Here is a 21811-nt window from a genome sequence, read left to right on the forward strand (position 1 = left end):
TGAAGAAATAAATACCTTCAGTAAAGTTGGATCAGCCCAGCCCTGGGCTTGCACTGCCTTATCAATGCCTAATTTTTTCATGATCTTTGAAAGGATATTTTGAAAAATAGGAACAGCTTTGGCTCAAGGATGTTTCTGCAAGGGAATCTGAAATACAATACTTTTAGGCCTCTTTTACTGGCAAACCCCACAGCACGATATAATGGAGTGCTACAGCCCTACTTCATGTCTTGAACGCCAGGCAGACAAACTGGGCAGATTAACTTTACCTCAGGCATCCATGGGCAGAGCCAGCAGCACGAATTTGGCCCTCGAAGCCACATCTGGTGCCTCTCCAGCAACTTTTGGGGATGGAAAATTCATCCAACAGTTGCAAGTTTTCTGATAAGTGCCCGGGCTTTATGAACATATTGTGAATCCTTAATATTTGCCAGTGAAGTGTTTTCACCAGGAAAGATTACTTGAGTGGCAATTTGTGCTGTAAACGATATTACTCACTGTTCCCTGTTGATTTTGTTTATCATATTTTATTCAACTATACAGAGAAAAACCAAGTTAAACTCTGCCACCTCTCCTCACACTTCTATACCCACTTCTATGCTAACAGAGCATGTTTCTCATCAGCAGATGTGTGGCACTACTGAGCCCTAAATAAGTAGAAAATAATACATTTAATGCTTGGTTTGATTCAAAGTGCAAAAGACAAAACCTGTTCCGTTCGTTGCTATGTGACATATTGAGAACTGATAGGCAAGTTTTATTATTATTAACTACACTTTGTTGATACATGCAGTTGATTTACCAGTGATTATGCCACAGAGTTAAAGATCCCTTCAGGGAGTAGCAGGGAGGGAAGTGTGTCTTCAGGAGCAGCTGTGCAGTTTAAGAGCTTCATCTCTGTAGCAAGGATGTTGCTGCTTCTTAGACCGAGAGAAGAAAAACTAGAGTAAAACCATCCTTATCAGAAATGCACTGGATAGGTGGCTGCAGTTTATATTCTACAGGACACTACGGAAATGTTTTGTCTCTATTTCAGGTTTAAAAAAAAAGCTTATTCCAAAATCCCAAGAATATCAGCAGAAAGAAATTTATTTCAGTAAGGTTCAGATCATGATTTAAGAGAGCATACTGCCTCAGTATATTGATAAATTTACTTTAAGCTTGGTTTTAAGTCTTATGCCTCAGTGGGACTGAGAAGTTCATCAAGTTTTTGTCCTAGTGACTGGGTAACACTATCATAAGTGCTCCTATGAATACAGGGGATCTTATTCAGAAATGGGGAGCCAAATTTCAGAAGCAAATGAAGTTATGTGTTCTGTAGCATTTTTGTGTTTTGCAGTGGGGTACCAGTAGATCTGTAATTGTAGACCTAGGTGCTACTGGACAGTGTGGAACTCCACAGGGAATCCTTCCTAAATTAGGTTTATGAATACCGGGGAACTCACACACTAACTCTCTGCACTTAAGCCACACTTCAATTTTTCTCCGTAGGAAAAAAAACAAATTGGCAATTAAAGCTTGCTGCTTGTTGTTGCTGTTGTTGTTGTTGTTAGGTGAAATAACTTATGTCTTCCAAATAGTTTTGCAGTAGGTGCACTTATTTATTCTTTCATGGTTTGTTAAAATACAGTACAAACTCTTGAAGTATTTTAAACACCTAAAATACTACTAGTCTGACATACCAGCACACAAACTTCACAGGGCTGCTTAAAAACTTTTTTATAAGAGATCTTCCACAAACAATTGAAATCAAAGTATTTTATTAAATTCTGGTATTTTCTATTACACTTACCAGATGAAAGTCTTAGATCCATAGAGAAGAGAAAAGGAAATGAAAATAAGAAAGAGGAAAGGGAAATGAAAAGGAAAGAGAAAGGGAAAGGGAAAGGAAAAAAAGGAATGCCCCAAAATTGTTTGAGATGAAAGAAATGCACATGAAAAATTTCTCTTTTGATGCTTCAGAAAATAACTTGACCCAGAGAATTTGCATGCAATTAACCACATGTCTATCTCATTCTCCTTCAGATTTTACAAATATGTCAAAGTGGCTTGTTTTCATCTCAGTGCAAAAAGGCTGGAAATCTTTCTATCTCAAAAAGGTTGAAAAAAGAATTTCCTACTCATTGAATTGAGAACTAAGAATCCAGGTAAAATCACAGTGAGTAAAGGGGTAGGCACTGTATTGTGATTTACGAAATGCCAGCCAAACAGCCTGCTTTTAACACACACCCCAGAGCAGCAGTCCTTGCTAAGAAATCCCAATCACTATTGTAAGTTTTAAAAAATTTGCTTAAAAGCTTGTTTTTAAAATGACCCTTCCACCTACTCTATTAATTACCAACTCCAGTATAAAGCTGACTTTTCTATGGCCTCACCACGAAAGCTGCAGATTAGGAGCTAGCCTTGTTTCAGATCCATGCATAAATTAAACAGCATGCTCTCCAAGTGCACATCATTTAAAAGAAGTGTTCTATAAAATGTCTAACAACAACAGTTTACAATACATATAAGACAATCATTTAAAGACAGACATGAAACAGAGATTTTGTTTGAAAGAGATGCTTAAGATTTAGGGAAGAGTATCCATTTTAAAACTGTGCTTCTTGACGGTTGCAAGAATTTAATGCTACATGCCAAAGTTTCAAATATTAACAGATGCTTTTGGATACCCCACCTCAAGATGCTGATTTTCAGTAATCCCTTAATAAAGTGTTTCAATTTTGGCAAGAAAAAGAGGTAGACAAAATCACAAATGATCTCCAAAATACCTGGGCCATAATTTCCTTATGGATATTGAAGATCAGCCAAAATGTTTTTCCAGGAAGTATTAACCACCACCAAAGTTCCCACACAAGTAAAACCCATTTGGTGAAAAGCTTCACAGATTCTAAATGGAATTCTTGAAACCCATTTTGGAAACAAAGAGAGGAGGAGGAAAAATCTCTGAGAAGTTGGTACATTTGGTTCTGTGGAGCAGGAAATGAGCTTGTTCTGTTTCAGTTTTTGCTCTACTCCAGTTTTTTTTTGCTCCACTAGAACTCACTAGTTCCCATGTAAAAGATTAGTGCCTTCTAGAAAAACCTCAGCAGAACCAACAGAAAATTCTAAGTGAGGAGGAAACATCAACACATAGTAGAGCAGATGAGAGATAAGAAAGGAAAGGAATTGACCCCTTAACTGTAAACGGGCTCGAGAGCTGACATATCCCAAAATCGACCTCTCTTCTTTCACTCCCCTGAAATCAAAATTCTTCTATAGAGTAATGCTGGTTTTTTACACAATTCCTTATCAATTTCCCAGTTAATACTAAATTTTGTCTTTTAGTTTACTGCAATTCCAAGACAGTAACTTCCTATGTAAACTGTGTGGCATGCCTCTTTCCCACAGGAACCATGCAGCCTCAGGATACAGCACAAGAGCACTTAGGAAAAAACAGCTTTATACTTCATCGAGCCATGCTTAGAGGGGTACATTCCTCTCACTGCCAGGCTTTGTCCCACAGCCAACTTATCCTGATGCCTCCACAGACCATGTTCCTCATGTTTCTGCCCTCACCTCATGGAAGTACAAATGCAAGGGAGCAGATATCTGTCAGCACAAACCTGCACCATGCAGCAGATTTAGCACCACTGGCAGGATGACAGTGAAGTTGCATGAGCAGAAATAAATCAGAATACAATCTCAAGATGAAAAACTGGCCCGATTCAGGCCTGGCAAGATCCAGACTGTATTTCATTTACAAGCAACGAAGAGATACAAAATATTGCAAATAAACATTGTGATTATTTCTTGAACTGCATTCTCACCCTTATAGGACTAAACACAAGTTCCTTGCGTTTCTTGTCTCACTTTCTGATCTGACCTTTAAAATGATGCCCGGCAAAGGGAAGGTGGTTCCTTTAAACCACATCGTGAGCTTTATGGAGAAAAGCCAAGCAGCTACTTAGGCAACCATTAGGTCGGGAAACAATCACTTCCATCATTCCCAACACGTGTGTCAACATAATTCCATGCTCTCTTTGTCATGCAAAAAGTCTTGGCAGAGTAACCGGATACACCCAGAAAGCAGGAGCGAACTAAGCTCATTATGTTAACCGGAGATCCCACAGCAACCTCCAGTGCCATAGAAGGAGACTTCCCATGTTTTGCAGCGTAGAAAAGGAAACTCACTGCACTGAAGAGGGCCAAGCCTGGCTTCAGAAGTGCATGAGGGCGATTCACAATTGGGTTTTGTGGAAGGGGATTCCTGACGAGCACCAGAGGCTGTGTCAGGCGGTGTGATAACTGGTGTTGCAGAGGGTATGACACCTCTCATAACTACGAGACTTCTCTCTCCTGTGTGCTCGCTGGAAACCTTCCAGCCATGCTAATATGGCTCTGCAAAAGGGAAGGCACTGCCAAATGGGAGTAGCAGCTTCGCTAACTCCCTATTGTTGTCATTGGTAACTCCGGACTTTGTTTTCCTTTTGAAGGAAGATTCAATGCATTTTACAACCATTAAACATCTTTTCTTCTCTCCAGCTATACTTGTAACTCTTACTAACAGCAAAAGGCTTGTGCACATCAGAACGGCTGGCAACACTACTCTAATGGCTTCTTTGTGTCGTCAGGTACAGGAGCAAGGCCTCTCAGTCTGTCTGAAAAAATGCTGAATACTTCTTTGGTGATCTAGCAACTATAGAAGATCTTAAGTATGGCAGAGCACAAGTGTTAATTTATTTAAAGATAAGCAGCTGGTGTTTTCATTAACAATTTTTGCTGCATCCTTCAATTCCAGATTCAGTGCAGTGAGAGTAAAGTCATAATAGTGCTGGATATTTTCAAACCACTTTTAAACTTCAGCTGCTTTACCTTGGTAAAGGCAATAGTGACACACATTTTTCAACCCCTTTTGCCTCTTGAATGCTTGCAAGTCCAATTGCAGTTTTAGTAATACATTCAGCAAAACACAGCTCCTCAACAATCCATGTTCACAAAGGCCTACAAGGTCTAAAATGAGGATGGATGAGAGTAGTAAAACCTTCTCCAGCATGTTGCTGACATCTCTAAAGAAAGCCAAGGATTTCTATTGATTGTTGTGTTTACGCCTGTATCAGTCACACTACATGCTTTCTTCCTTAAGATACATACTTTTGGCAGACGCCATTACCACCCAAATACTCAAGAATCAAAACCAGAGAGCACCATCCAAGTGAGCAAGTGTAGCAGTACCCTTCCCTCAGCATTATCGCTGGAGTAGGAATAAGCATTTGGTTCTGACTTTGTCTTCTCCCTGCTCCACCACTTCAGGCAAATTTACATTATACAGGCTTCTGAACATGTACATCAAATATTACAGAACTTTCATTAACAAGTCAAATAAAATAAGAGAGTAAAAAGTGAACATACCTGAATAAGAGAAACGTTGTGTAGACTAAGTCTGAAGAGGTAGTTCCTGCATGAACAAGCAGAAAAATTACAAACTATTAGGCTACCAAAGAAGGAAGGGAAAAGTTATTAAAGCAAGTAATAGTTTTTGGTCATTCATGTCTACAAACAAAAGTTTTTCTGGACTCCCCTCCACAGAATACAAAAGCAGTTATATGCCTGTTCACTGACTTGTTCATCAGTATCTGAGTGAACCTGATAGCAAAGTTCTGAGCAGGTCCTACTATTAAATATTCCAGAACACATAATGAAGAACCACAGTGAAATCCCAGCCACAAAGGGTCACTTGCAAATTCTCGGCAGGCTTTAGTTGAAGTCCATATGGGCTGCAGTCATGTTTTTCACTGAATTCTGAGAAAACTGGGATTGGACAGAAGCCAGCTGGAGCAGAGCTGACTTCCTAGTATGCTCTCCCAAGCCTGTTCTTGTGGGAATTCCCATTCAGGACTTCGTGGAAGAGAAGAGAGCAGATACTTCTCAGTGGAATCTCTCTGCACAGAAAATCAGCAGGGAAATCAAGGCAGTGACCGCAGATATTCCCAATCCTCCTGTCATCGTCTCTTCACAGGCAAAGCAAGGGAATTCCTGACAGAAGTCACTGTAGCATGAGATACCAAGTATCAGCTGAGCTCCTGTCACTCTTCTTAATGTTCATATCCCATCACAAATAGGAGGCAATGCATATTTGCATAAACATTTCTACATAAGGCTTATTTAACAGGATTTATCTCGCATTTTTGCTTGTTAAGACAAGGCAGTTACCAGGAATCAGCTGATATAATAAGCCATACAGACTGGATTGTGTGCTTGAGGCTTTTGGCCATGTCTAACTTCATTATTTTGCATCCTATCTGTCAGAAGGTCTAAAGAGCTGTGATCCTTTTCCAACATCACTGACACCACAATCTCCCGGAGAACACACATTTATATCATACAAGGTGAATTGAACTCCACTTCTGGAGGTGGCTCTCTTAAAATGGTAGAAAGTGCAGTTTTGATGATATAGGTTCATCTGCTCTAGAAATGCCAATATACAGACATTCCCCCATGGAGTGAAAATGCAAATTCCAGTCCTAGGTCAGTTACCCCAGAAGGAAGACCCTATAATGATGAAAAGGTCGTAAGGACTCTTCTGAAGAGCCTTCTTTAGGATCAGTACAGCAGTACACCCTGACTAGGCAAAGAAAGAAATTCAAACTTCAGTAGTGAGAACTTCATATTGGGTCACAATGACCACGACAAGGCTTGAGCAATTTTCCCTTTTTCTGTTATATATCACTTGTGTATCATCTAAGCCATAAGCATGGAGTTGCCTGCATACTTTTTCCCAGTTCTATGAATAAATCAAAAGCTCTCAAATGCTGCTGACTGTTAAGAAAGAAGGATGGGGACAAGGATAATGGGGAACTTAGGATGTCAAACTCCTGATACTAAATCTTCAGCTGATACAGCTCTGACTTGCTCTTGACTTGCACCATTGTATCCTGTATTGGGACTGGTTACCCAGAGAAGAATGAGATCCAATAGCAATATCTGAAGAAAATACATCAGTGATTATTATACCTGCTATAAGTACACAGAGAAGTATACAGACACACACACAGAGGAAATCTCCATCCACTGTCACTGAGGATCCAGCAGTTCTTTTGTACAGTCTGAAAGCCCATTCTGTCTCAAAGGGCTGCATACCTGCCCCTCTCCAAAAAATTTGTTAACTTTTTAGCAACTGACTTAAATAAAGGTGCATGCAGCAGACCAGAAGCACTAAACTACACACAGCTTAAATTTCAAAATGGAGCTAAATTCTCATCCAGTGTCAGATCTGATTGCTCTCTTAGAAGAGCACATAGCTACTCACACCAAAATCTTCATGCAACTCCAGCACATGAGGTATCATGGAATAAGCCTTCTGCTGGGGAAGGCCTCCAATCTTACAATACCCTCAGAAAAAAAGTTCTCATAACTAGGGACTTGGAAGTTTCACTCCTGTTGTTAAGCATGCTATTTAAATGCATTGATTTTGGAAGGCTATAATGCAGATTTCAGCTCCTTGTTCTAGGCTTGAAAAAAGCTGGACAGTTTGACTAGGTAATAAGTTTTAATATTAGGGTTTTTTTTTTCCCTGATAGCACTGCAGAGCAAATTCAACCAAAATATCTTTAATGAAAGAGACATATCCAAAGGACACAATTTTCATTGCACTCAGCCAAAACAGATGCAGACAGGGATAGTGTCCATTTCAATAAAGCCAGTCTGTTCTCTCAGTGACTGCTATGTAGCACCTGGACAAAGCCACTGGGGTGGCTGAGACCTAAACCAGGCAGGAACACAGTGCTAATGTGAACAGCACAATGATCTTCCAAAAGCTTTATACTAACTTTAGCTCTCTAAGTCTGACCTTGGGGCTTTCTTACAGAAAGGAGGGTTTCCCTATGTTTTTTATCAGCTTGCCTCACCTGGTGTCTGTACAGGCACTGGCAGTTCCTTTTTGTTTGTTTGATCCTTCTCACATCTTACCAGCAGCAACACAAACACCTGTAGGCAAACCAGGCTATCAGAGACACCTACTGACTCCAGTTGACCTGCCCAGCTAGAACAGACTAAATCCTTAATTAATAACATGCTCTTTTGAGCATACTTGTTCTGTAAAGCTGTACCAGGAGTAAAACGCCAAAGGGAAACATCTGCTGAATCAGACAGTGCCATTTTTATGAATTGCATTTTAACTGCAATTTCAGTCCAAGAATGAGCAAGGTCTCTGAATTACAGGCATGCTTTATTGTAGCTAGAATTGCCCCATTTGTGTCCTTTTTTAGCTTGTGTTTGAAGCTATGTCTGTTTAATACCTTGCTGAACTATAATTTAAAGCAGCTGAAGGTGCATGATTAAGAAGTATATAAGAACATTGAGATCTCCACATGAATGCATGAGGTACCTTCTTAGTATTTTTTTTTCTCTCTTTTTTGCTGTCTTTTTCTTTCCCTCCTATCTTCTCTTGTGAGTGAATGCTGGTCAATTCCTTTCTCTCCTAAATTAAACCCACTGGACTAGGCCAGAAGAGCAATTGCCTGGTGCAGCCAGGATATTCCATTATCCTCCTCCTTCTGTATGAAAAGCTGGTGCACAAATTTGGAGGGATAGGACAACCTTCTTAATTGCTGTCCTGAAAGGTCACACAACATCACAGTATTAAACCCAAGCTTTGTTTTACCCCAGATTTGGCTGCATTTCAGCCATCTTCAGAGTAAGTGACTACACTCCCCTGAGTACTCTGGAACAAATGACAATATGCCTCAATCTACTAATTAATATTATGACTAACCTTATTTTTTCATAAACATCACTGCCTTTCTGAAAATGCCCATGTTAAACAGTAATGCCATGAAGTCTCAGGCAAGGCTGTGGTTTTGTTCCATTAAGACATAGAGTGGGTTGATGATGATTCCTCTGGAGATTGATTCCCAGCCAATGCCCGTTCAAACAACCTGAGGGCAGATCCTCTCTCTGTCACCTCTGATTGCAGTGGGATATTATTCCCCAGCTCAGATATAGAAAGTTAGCTGCTCTAAAGACTGTCCTGCTCTATAAAACCTAGGCTTGAGGAATTTGACATCTGAATATATACTGAAGAGAGAAAAAGAGACATCATTCTCATTTAATTTTTAATCACAGATTGAACAATTTAGCCAACATCATAGAACAGATCTGCAGCACAACCAGAGGATGATCTCCTGGACCATTAGTTTATGCCCTAGTTAGGAGAATAACTCACACCCAAAGTTGGGGCACAGAATGTAAAGTGTCATTTACACTCATAAATAGGTGTTGAATTACTTTCTTGACTGGGAGCTCTATCCTGTGTGCATATGAATGGAGTCAAGCTGCAGCAGAAATCCTTTAAATGAAAGTATTTGTTAATTGGCTTAATAATTTGTATTTGGCTGCTTGTAAAATGATTAAGTGCTCACTGTGCCTGGTACCACAAAACACACATACCAGAGCAGCAAGAGAGCAGCTGAGATGTGATTCAGGGAAGGGTGTGGAAGAATATACCCACTTAAATCTGTTTGCCATGACATTTACAAGTCAAATCTGCTTATTAAGTATTTATTTCATGTAGCCAATAGCACCCTGGGTGAACTTTCTAACATGGTGCCCATGCATTTGTTCACACATTGCCTGGCCTTGAAACAGTTTACTTTGAAGGCAGAGCACTTTGGCTATGATACCACTGAGCAATAGAGATACAAGACAAATTTAAGCCTTTTCATTTGGAAGCCACATAACAAGAGTGCCTGAATAATAACGGAGACCCTTCTTGAGAGCTCTGAAACCATAAGCGTTGCAACACGCTTCAGTCACTCATTCAGGCCTCCTCCTCAGTGCCTCTTTTCAGGCACCACATCTGTCAGCACTGTACTGGCTGATTAAAAGGTGCTTCCTCCTAATTAAGAGAGAGCAGCTTTTCAGTTCTGCTGTGGTAGATCAAGAGGAACATCCCTGCAGTTGATGGACTGATCATGTATAAATAAAAGGCTATCTTAACTTCAGATTTTTTTTTTTGTATTTAAATGAGTGAGGCTTGTTCACATTTCCTAGCTCCTCACACACACCAAGTAGGTAAGTAAACCTCTCTATATTTCAGAATAACCCCCCTGCTATCAAATTTGGAGCCATGAGAGCTCACATGTTGACCACTACCAGAACGTCTCAGGACTTGGACATGCACACAGAAACCAAGGATATGCTGCCTTACCTCAGCTGGTCTCTATCAGTATATGCTACACCTGCTCAGTTGTAGCTACTTCCCTGCACCTTACAGTACGTGTAAGAAGTTCCCCCCTCCCTCCTTTCAGGGCAGGCTGTCTTAAGCTCTCTCTCTTTCTAGGCAATTACTCTGCAAGTAGAAACAAAGCCAAAAGAAGCTGATAATAATGTTTGATCATGCATAAAAAATACACGCTGAGAGAATGTTGTGGTTTAACCCCAGCCAGCAGCTAAGTACCATGCAACCACTTGCTCACTCCCACCCTCCTCACTGGGACTGGGAGAACTGGGAAAAGGTAAAACCCACAGGCTGAGATAAGAAGTATTTAATAATTAAAACAAAGTAATTTGTTGATTTTGTTGTTGTTTTTGTTGTTACAATAATAATAATAATAATAATAATGAGAAAGAGGAATAAAGCCCAAGAAACACAGGTGCTGCACAATAAAATGCTCACTCCTCCTACTCGATGCCCAGCTCATCCCCCAGCAGCAACTAGCCCCTCCTGGCCAACTGCCCCCAGTTAGTCTTCTCAAGCATGGTGTTCCAGGGTATGGGATATCCTCCTGGCTAGTTCAGGCCAGCTATCCTGACCACCCTCCTGGCTTTTTGTGCATCTGCTCCCTGGCAGAGCATGGGAAACAGGAAAGTCCTTGACTTAGCAGAAGCACTTGCTTAGCAAAAACTAAAACATCAGTGTCTTATCAGCATTATTCTTATACTGAGTCCAAACCACACCCCTGTGCCAGCTATGAAGAAGAAAATTAACTCTATTCCAACTAAAACCAGGACAGGGAAAGTTGAAGAATTACTGTCCCTTTTGAGGACTAATATTGCACTGCTCCGGTCATGCAACACAGCCTGGGTGAGGTATTGGAGCCTCAGATAGGCTCATGATGCTCTGGGAAGAGGTTCCTTGTGTAAATAAAATAAAATGAAATAGACTATTTCAGTAAAGAAATGCTTCCTAATGTCCAGTCAGAACCTTCTTTGTCACAGTTTTGAACCATTCCAATGCAGCCTATCACTGGATGTCAGGAAGAAGAGATCTGCATTTCCCTCTCACTTTTCCTCTGCAGGGTGGGATTGTGCTGCAGTCCAGGTCCAGGTCTGCAAGAGGGTCTCACAAGTGTCACAAAGTAGATAATAAGAAAAATAATTAACAGAATGGGGTCCTTTGGGTGATATGAAACAAGACAGAGGATTATGCATATGACAACTAATGCTCCCTTCTGGCACTCCTGGAAGCCACGTGCTGGGCTGAGCCTTGGGCCAGGAGCCAGCAACTCCTGTCAGCTCTTCCTATCTTTGCTCCTGGAGGCCTTAGATATACTTTGTACTTCCACACTACATGACAAACACAGCTTAGTCATGCTTCACAACTCCCTAGGAGCTGGTTAGGATCATTCCCCCCTTACACTAATGGAGAAAATGAGCCAGAGAAAGGTTAAATGACCTTCTCCAAAGCACACAGCAAGCCAGTGATGGAATCAAGATCAGACCCCGGGGCTCTTGGCTCCCAAATCTCATGCTAGATTAATGCACAGTGCCTCTATGCAGGTCCAGCTGTGGCTGAACTTTTCAGATGGTTATGCACATTTCAGAACTAGCCAACCATATTAAGAAACCCAGCTCCTGAAGGAGGATTCTGGCCTTTGCTTTCAGGAGGAGTTAATTACATGCCTGATCCAGAGTGTGATGTGACAATCCATTTGCAAATGTTACTCCAGTGGTTCATTTGAAGCTCCTGGCAAACACTTGCTGGAGAAAAGGTGGAGGACCAGCAGGTACCCTACAAGCTGGATCCTTATTCTTCAGTGATTTTGTTTCTATTGAGGAAAAACTTGTCCAGTACATCATTCTTCCTCAAAAATCAATAGCTGTACAACAGAGAACCATACTAAATGGCAGACAGTAATATGATGCAGTTGCTGCATGAAGAATTACTTTTCCCAATGCAACTTTTCTTGGTTATGAATTCAGAGAGAGTTGGAGAAACAACCTCTTAGAAGAGGATCTTTATGCAGGCAGCATATCATTCCTATTAAACAGCTTCCAGATTAAGCCAGGGGCTCAGCTACTGTTTCTGTGTTGCACTGAAGCCCAGTTAGTACTTCTCTGTGGAAATGAGGATGAAATTCCTCTATATTGCATTCAGTGGAGAACTACCATCAGCTTTAATGGCACAGGGTGCATGGCACAGCTCTGTTCCTCTTGATGTTGTGTATTCAGGGCCAACTCTAGGAAGAGTCAAAAGAGGCAGACACAGCTGCAGAGCAGGCAAGACAACAGCAAAGCTGAGGCACACTTGGGCTATGCCAATATGCAGAAATCTAGATGGATGGATGCTGCTGGGGTAGGGAGAAGCAAAAAGGGGATTAGCCTTTGGATTGACAGCCTTGTCCCCTCTTCTATCAGTTTGCAAGGGGAATAGCAAGCTGGCTCTGATGTCTCTGGCCCTTCTCTTTCCTCAGGGCAGGTGAGGAAATGCCTCACTGCAGAGTGATTCCAAATCCTTGGGGGTTATAGTATTTACTATGCTCCTGAGACACTTCAAAGAATGGGGATGGGGATTTGTTTTGTAATATTGCTTGAATGTATTTATCAAATTCTTTAAAACCTCAGAGATGGAAACTGAGCCAAATTTTTAAAAGTCATGTGTCGGTCTGTTCTTATTTTCCTGGAAGAGTGACTCCATCTCTCAGACCATCACATATTATCCCATATGCCACCTCAAGTCTTTTTTGACATATGGCTGACAGCTCCTCTCTTCCTTTCTCATCCAGCTGCAGTCACAGAGCACTTAACAGCACCTTGAGACACACAAAGACCTTTGCTTTCCTATTTGCTCATCACTTTCAGTAAGTCACAACATAAAATTCCTCTTCTTCTGATGCACTGATTATTGTTCAAATCTTCCCTGGCAGCCTCCCCACTTGCCTACTTAGGCTGATAAACATCCTCATTTCTCTAGATGCATTCAACATGACTTGTATGTAAATACTGATAGACTTGGCCAGTGAGATTACATTATTGCACAACAATCCTATCTCTTTGCTGGGTTTTTACACCTTTGCAGTGGCACAGAAGAGTAGGCTTAGCACCTAAACATCTGGATATAAAGTGATATGCAAACCACTGTGGTGAGCTGTGCCATATAAAACTGACATATCGCTGCCTTAACCAGAGCAAGAGAAAGTATTCTCAGTAATGCAGAGGAAAATTGCTCCGCAGCCCCACTCTGTGATGCTGTAAAACACATTATGTCCAAGTCTCCAAGGCTTTTGCCAAAGTATCCTGACCTTGTGTTTGCACCCATCCCACTCTCAGAAACACAATCTCCAAACTTAATTATTCTCAGTGCGTTACTAAAGCAAGTGAGCCTCTCATGGGTGGCTGCTTTCGTGATAGGGTATCACCAATTTTCATTTTATCTGGAATATGAGATATTTTTCTAGTGAGGCCTGCAATTTGCTGTGTAAAGATGCTTCCTATCAGCCTGTGCTGCACGAAGATTGCCTTTCACACAGCGCTGGCTGTGCAGGCACTGGCTGTGAAAGTGCTCAGCCCCACAACAATGCTGAGGTCACTTGCAGAGAGGTGGATGGTGCTGCCTTGCAGGCAATTTGAAGGACCAACAGTTTTCCCTGCTGACAAAGATGACAGACCAGAGACTGCCACTGCCTCACCCTCTTCTCCACGTGCAACATTAATGTGCAAAACTGCCCCTCTGCCCTCCTACAGCTGCAGCTTCTTCTGCACATTGATCCCTTCCAACCACCTGACAGTATAGCATTTTATTTGATTTTTTTTAAATTCTGAGTTAACTAAAATTCATATCCTTTGCTTGAAAAAATGAACAATTTTAAACTAAGAAAAAAAAATTTACACTTTGAACAGAATTTTGGCCAGGCTCTAAACCTTCCAGAATCCCATCATCATAAAACCTGTCCTCCATCCTATCCACACGTTTTTCTCTACACCCCAAGAGGTACAAGGCAGGGACAGCATAGATTTAGGGTATGCCCCATTCACACTGGCTGCAGACCAGCAGAGGAAAGCAAACCCTATAGGCAAAAACCAGACACCCCAGTGAGGCTTCACCCTCCACACTTTATACAAGGGCTCAGCTGACCTCACCTGGCAGAGTATCAGAGAGGAAAATCTCCCTTTGAACCATCCCAGACTCAACCAGAGAGATTAAAACCTGCACTTTAAATCACACTTTTGTTCCCTTTGGAAAGAAACTGTGCACCCCAACTATGGATTTAACTAGCTGCAGTGTCTAATCACAGCTTTCTCACCTTCACCACATTCTTTACATCACAGGTCAAGCAATGTCTTTAAAAAAATCTAGTCCTTTGAAAGTTTCTGTTAATTTCAGAGACTGATCTGGGTTTTTTTTTTCCCCTCACACTGCCATGTCATCTGCCCCTCTCTAGTCTATGATACAAGAATGCAACCTTAATTAGAGCATTCTTTTGTCTGATAGGAAAAAGTTACAGTGAGAAAGGAGGGCATTTGTTTCTCTCCATTTCTCTGCACTAGCACTTTCAGCTGCCCACCTATGATCTGGATATAATCAAAAACATTATCATGCTCTTTGCTTGCTCACGTCCTCATTAATACCTGAGCTGGCAAGGTAATTTCTGAGCCCAATGCGACTTAGCAGGGGGTAAAGCTGGCATAAGACTGTGCAAAAATAACGCAAAGCCACCAGAAATGGTTCAGTCCATTTTTTTTTTTTCAGAGAAGTATTGAGAAAAATCCTGTAGTCAGATGCTAACAGGGACAAATGGCACACCACTCCTGGCTGTTCCAGGGCAAGCCTGTGGACTGTATAACTGTTGGCTATGTTCATGTGGTTGTGCCCAACGTTAATTGGTTTGCATGTTAGTCCCTCCATGCTATATGGGTTTTTACATTTTGGCCATGCAGCAGCCCCACTTTCCCAGTGTAAGTGCATGGGACTCACAGGCTTTCATGGACATTTTGCATCTTCTTTGGAGAAGCAAGGCTGAGAGCAAGTGATTAAAATACCAAGTGTTTACAAGAGTAAAGGGCCCAAATTACACCTCTGCCATGGATTTTCTGAGCCCAGAGAAGAGCTTTGGCTATGTCTACATTAGTCAAGTGCAGACTGAGGTTGTGCAGACCTTGACTGGTATCTTCAGAAAGTGCAGTCTCACTGCAGCTACTCACTGCAGGAGTAGCTATGTTAGGTGCAGTACTGTAGTACTTTTCAGATATGCTATATATTCATGTGCCTCAACATCACAGCCATTTCACAGGGCAGGGTGACTCTTAATCCCTCTTGCCCTTGGATTCCCATCCATAGTGTGAAATTATTAGTGCTTTCTTGCCTCACTGTAAGAATAAATGTTGGTGAGAGGCTCTGATCATTTAGCAACAGAAAGTATTGCTGACAGATTTGATACTCTGTGGATCTGTGGAACTTCTCTGACCCAACTGCTGCCACTGAATTTTCTGGTTTGTAAAATGCTTTTTGCCTAGACAACATTATCTATGGAGACTTAAAGGTTTAGTGGCAGTCCAGATGTGGAGAGATTGAAGGTGCCCAAGGGTAGGAGTGATATTTTCTGACAGGCACAGATTCTGAGCATTTTACTGCAGTGCTCTGGAGCTTTCTGCCAAACAGGCAGGAAAGAGCCCATGTTCAGCCACAAATCTGCATGTAACCTGGTGCCTGACAGATTAATCTATCATACACCAGAGACTTTCAATAAACTCAGGGTGCCAAACCTGCTGGTTGAGGGTCCTAGAATATATTTACAATTTGCCATATTTCTGCAAGCTGCAGCTTGAAGGAACTCTTTTGGGACATCAGTCATTCTACTCAGCCTTCAGCTCCTAAGCACACATGATCCTGACTTTTTTTAATGCTTATACAGCCAGAAGCATAATAGTCAGAAAAGGGTGTGCCTAGGCTGCTGTGCTTTCCCTAAAACAAGCCTTGAAAATTCATACAGCACCTTCCCTGCTCCCCAAACTAACCATATTGATGTTCCATCCCTGGAAGTGTTCAAGGCCAGGTTTAGTGGGGCCCTGAGAAACCTGATCTAGTGGGTGGCATATTTGTCCATGGTGGGAAGGTTGGAACTAGATGATCTTTGAGGTCCCTACCAACCCAAGTCTTTCTATGATTCTGTAATATCTCCTCTCTTGCACCTCTCCACTTGGCAGTAACAGGCACATTCAGATCAGCTCTAAATCAAGTAGGAAAATCACCTCTGTCAAGCATCAAGACTCGCATCACCAGCAGCTTAGTAGTTTTACATTTATTGCAGAGAAGTCTGGCAGTCCATAATGATGAGCACTTTACTTGCCAGTTCAGAGTCCCCTGATGCAGCTTTTTATCCCTATTCTCCACCTCTGGGCTCTTGGTAACAGCCAGTTGTGACAAGGGTTCCTGAGCTGCACTTCCCTGTGCAACAGCCATGGGGGATGATCTTTCCCATCTCCTGATGGAGCTGACAGCCCTCTTGGCAGGCAGAACTGTGAGGGCTTCTGGCCATGACTCTTTATGGCTGGTTCTCCTCAGTAATACCTCCACTCACTGTGAATGGCTGACCCTCGTAGCCATGCCTCTCGCATCCACAGCCCCGCCAGGCTATGGCCCCAAGCTCACACCCGTGTAGTTTCCTTCTGGAAAAAGTCAAATATTTCCCTTAGGACTTCCCAGACACTGTACAGTCATTTGTTTGGATGCCATCCTCCTGTTGTCCAAGCTGTTTCCCTTCAGCTTGCCGTTGTGCCAGATTGTCACACGGTGTCTCAACCACCCTCCTTTACACCTTTCATGTTGTCCTCGCCAGGGAGCTCTTGTGAGGCATGATTTCTGGCCTGCCTCCAAGCAGGGTCTTTCACGTCATCACTTCTTTACTGGCTCCTGTCTGTGCCCCAGCCAGCAATGAGACAGTCTCAAGGAGTAAGGCTCCTTGAGGAGGTGGAATGTCACAGCTACCATGTCCCTCCTCCACAAAACTCACACTCCCTGGGGCCTGGGCACCCTGCCTACAGCACAGGTGAGACAGCAGAGCACTGCTTTTCTAACAGACAGGTGAAATCATTGTGACCATATTTTCAATTTTTTTTTTTTTTTTCACTAAAAATGAGGTCTAGATTACAGTTTTTCCTCCCATTAAAATAAGCTCAAATAGCGATCACTTGTGCTCAAGAGCTGCAAAAAGCAGCAAAATATTTCAAAACAATCACTCATTCACAGAAGAAAAACAGTGCATTAAAACACTAACACTATATCCAAAACAAAAACAAAACATGCGAACTGTGAGTCAAAATGAAGGTTATGAATTTTTGAAATGTGTGTTTTTATACTTAATGAAATGTGACTCATAATATGGGTAGTGTAGATTTACAATGTTCTAAACTATTCATATCCTTTCTCACAACCATTTGGATTTTACAAATGATGTGACAAGTAAATACGTTGCTTAGAAACCATGGTGGGCTTTTGAAACTAATTCTTTTGTTTCTGGGATTTTAACTTGGCAGGTGTTTGGTGCAGTGGAGTTATCGAACTCCTCTGGTTTACTCTCAGACAGCACCAGTCATTTAAGGAGAGCTCGTAGATAAGGATAAAGCTTAAAAATCTGAGGCTCATGTTATTCCAGCTCCCTGTCTGCATGGCATGCTCTCAATAGCTCTTACAGTTTCAGTCACGCTGTGTCCAATTCCTGAAACCAAAAACTCTTGTGAACCCCCTGGTTTTCTAGGAAGTATTTTCTATGAAGCTTTGAAACACAGAACGAACTAAGCCAAAGAGATGCTGTGGTGAGATCATACTGCTTTTAAATAGAGACAGACAGAAGTAGTCTGAAATAATTTATAACACTATCATCTAAGAGAATGATGTTAACCAGGAAATTGAGAAGTGGGAGTACTTATAAACGCCACCCTGATCCCAAACTCCTTCCACAACCCCAGAATAGCTGGCATTACTACTAATATGATCTACAGCAGCACATTTAAACATGGTTAACATTTAAATTTAGGTTTCATAAATTACACCCTGCAGAGATGGATAGAGACAGCTCCTATCTCTTTGAGGTATTGTTTCATTTGCAAATTCAAGCAGATGGTGCACGAGCAACTAATGACTCAAAAAATCACCCCTAAAAATAGTCCAGAACAAGGTGTGGATTTATCAGGGAAGGAGGGAACAGAAAAGGCTTTACATCCCCTTCTCATTTCTCAGGCACCACTCCAGAAGCTCAACACACCCAGAGCCATGCAGCGCCAAGGACCCCATCCACACCCCATTTTTGAGAACCTCTCCCCATCACCTCCCACAGGGTGGAGCTAGATGGGCTCAGCACTCCCCACTTTCTCCACACCAAGCATGTGTATCCAACCAAAAAAGAAAAACCACCCTGGGAAATGACATCTTCATTAAATGTTCCCTGAGCTCCTCAGTCCAGCTGTGCAGCACCGCTGAAACTTTCAGTCTCCCAGTCAGGTGGGCAGCGCTTCATGAAAACTGACTTTTCCAAGCAAATTCTATAAATACTTGTCACTGCTTCCTCATGAGGCAATGTCCTGAAACACAGTGAAGGTGCACTGGGAAGCCAGCTTTGCTGTCACTCCCCTGTTTGTGATGATGTTGTACCCCTGTCTAACCACACTTGTACAAACTCTCGGGGAGGCAGAGAGTCCCTTCAGGATGTGCTGTGGGGTTTGAGGAGGGGTGAGGGACTGCGTGGGGGAAACCTGCCATGCAGCCCAATTATGTAAACCACAAATTCCTCTGAGCACTGTGCCTGTGCAATGCCTGGCAGAAGGCACTGTTCACAGCCATCCCCAAAGCAATGCCGTTCTGAAGTAATAAATATTAATCATTTCTGGTTAAAGATCCCAGCACAAGTGAAGCCGCAGCTTGAAAAGTAAAATGTTTCTGTATGAAAAGCAGGAGGGCCTCTGGCAATTTGAACAGCTACAGGAAGGTAAGTGTATTTTTTACTGCACATATACAGGCAGAAAATGTATATTAAATTACAATTCGGTTGTTGCTGTGAAGCATAAAACTCTCTTTCTGCTACATATCTTGCTCTTTTCTGTTCTTCGTACCATGAGTTCTTCCACCTCTGCTCCTCATGTCCCTGTCCTCTAGTGCTGAATACACTGGGAAGAAGGACTCTCCCTCCATTTTTGTTGATAGCAGAGACTGATACAGCAATGTTATCTGATTCTGAATGTTATACTTTAACTGATTTGTTAGACCATGCTTGGCTGGCTTTGGGGGAGGTGTGGGTTTTTTGTTTGTTTGTTTGTTCTTTTGGGGTTTTGTTGTTGTTGTTGTTGTTGTTGTTTTGTCTTATCTGGTTCTTATACAATAAAAAATAGTTGCTGTTGGGGCTTATGATTCAACCATTTCCGACATATATTATTTCACTGAAGCATAACTCTTTTCCCCATTACAAATGGAGCTCTAAATTTCTAAGACCTTGCCTGTGCTTATCTTATGTGTTTCCCCTCCTCCTGTGACATCCTAAATAAAAATAATGTTTAAAAATAAAGGAAAATATATGATAATTATATACAATGGACCAGAAGAAAGAGTTGCACCAGAATGCATTGGGTGAGGATCTGACTGCATCAGCCAGAGGAGGCAAACAAGTTCTGAAGTGGATTCAATAGAGAGGAAAGCAACCATTCACATTGGCTCTATCACTTACACAAAGGTGTATGGGTGAACCTGGTTCTGAGCTGAAGTCTTGCCATGGCAGATAAACCATAAAGTCAAATTCTGTGCTGACAGAGGGATGATGCAGAATTATTTACTGTAGCTCTTCTAACAATCACGAAACTGAGTGAGATGCCAGCATTCTGCTTCATTAACCAGTCTTTTTGATTGCATCTTTTTTTTTTTTTTTCTTTTTAATTGTAGTAATTTTCTCTTCTTTGCAATTACACTAGATGTCTAAATCCCTCTACATAAATTATAGCTTTCTTCTCGATGGGGGAAACTGGCCACATAAGCTGGAAACACGCTCTCCTCTGAAGCCAGAACCTGAAAGGAAAGAGCTTGAGCAGCAACCCTAGACTAATAAAAGGATTATCTTTACCTTGCTCCCACAATGAGCTGGTTCCTGTTGGCATCCAGTGCAAGCTGAGAAAAGTCATGCACGCCCGGATAGGTGAAATTCGACACCCAGGGCTTCAGATCTGCAATGGAAAGGAGAAAGCAGAAAACAGTAAAGCTGCTCCAGAAGCAGTGAGTTCACCCGGACATCCACTAATGGATTTCCTACTGAGCTATCTGTCAGGGGAAGGCTAATTAATAATCTCTTTAAAGTGTTTCTATTTATTCTGATTCTCAGCAGAATGTGCAAAAAACCCACACATAAACACAAAGCTGTCTCAGCAGTTATTTTCACGTTCACGATGGAGTGTCAGCATTGGTTTCAGAGACAACAGCAGCTCAATTTTACTTCTTAAAGTAAATTTTACTCCTTAAAATTTTACTCCTTAAAACTGAGGAAACATCTTCAGTTTCAGGATTAAGTGGTGTAAAGGGATGAGGCTGCCTGCTGTAACAATTCCCCAGCCTTGCCTTCTGTGCTAATCAAGGGGAAACAGCTGCCAGAAAGAGAAAGTTGTGCCAACTGATGAAGAACCAAGTTAGAGTACTGGTGGTCTGCACTCAAGACCTGGCTGCTTCAATGAAAGATTTTGCCTTCTATTTCAGGCCTTAGGTTTTCTTCTAGGTTTCACTTTACCTAGCATTTCACAGCCTATTAGCTAAATCTTTCCCTCATTTTTAGATGTCAGGATGTTGGGTGTCATCACAGCATCTCTGTGGCCGAGCAATTGCACAGGCTTGGGACTATCAACTGCCTTGGATTTGCCCATCTAGGTAACTGTCCAAAATGCAAAGCAATAGATCTGGCTATGTTTTGCTCGAAGAGACAAAGCTTTTCCAGAAGCTACATCTGTTAACATCAACTGAGCAATCTAGGGCAGGAAGTCCTGTTGTAATTTAAAAATATACCTGCTTTAAAAGAAAAAAGGTGAATTACCATTTTTAGGGTACCCTCAGGCCTGATGCTAGGGCATTCACAGCATCCCATCTTTCAATAACACTACTAACTTTGACCTTGTGTATATTACAGATCAAAGAATTTCAGTATCTTACCTTACACCTTTATTGCACAAAATAACTGGGAATATATTTAAATGTATCTTTCAGAAAGTCATCCAGCTTTACTGTGAGTATTTCTCTTGAGAATTTAATCTGTTAACTACTCTGGCTGTAAAATACATGGAGAATACCAAATACCTCAGGGGGCAAGGTACAGATGAGACCAAATAAGTATGACTGTAGTCCCTCTGTGACTTGTTGACAAGTAGCCTTGCCTCATCCAGAGACTGGTTGTTGAAGATCCAGGAGACTCAGCATGGGAGGTAATATCTTCTGGTCTCATGCCAACAGGACACCAATAAATGGGCCAATGACGCAGTGACTCATAACAATAATGACGTAGTTCAGACCAGTTCAAAAGAGCTCTGAAAACACATGTTCCACTGTCATTTTATATCCCCAATGATAAATTGAGAAGTCTCACTGAAGGCAGGTTTG

At 41.7% G+C, this 21811-nt stretch overlaps 1 protein-coding gene across 1 annotated transcript in view; it reads right to left on the bottom strand.

Annotated features, from left to right (window-relative positions):
* SEMA5B (semaphorin 5B) overlaps window positions 1–21811 on the bottom strand; it is a 130168-nt gene that overhangs the window by 94783 nt on the left and 13574 nt on the right. Inside the window, exons 2-3 of the mRNA XM_066323069.1 lie at window positions 20298–20397; window positions 5389–5434 (exon numbers count right to left, since the gene is read on the bottom strand). Of these exons, the coding sequence (XP_066179166.1) occupies window positions 5389–5434; window positions 20298–20397 (146 nt within the window). The remainder of the gene's footprint in view (window positions 1–5388; window positions 5435–20297; window positions 20398–21811) is intronic.

Source organism: Sylvia atricapilla, chromosome 7 (genome assembly GCF_009819655.1).
Source record: "Sylvia atricapilla isolate bSylAtr1 chromosome 7, bSylAtr1.pri, whole genome shotgun sequence".
Taxonomy (NCBI): Eukaryota; Metazoa; Chordata; class Aves; order Passeriformes; family Sylviidae; genus Sylvia; species Sylvia atricapilla.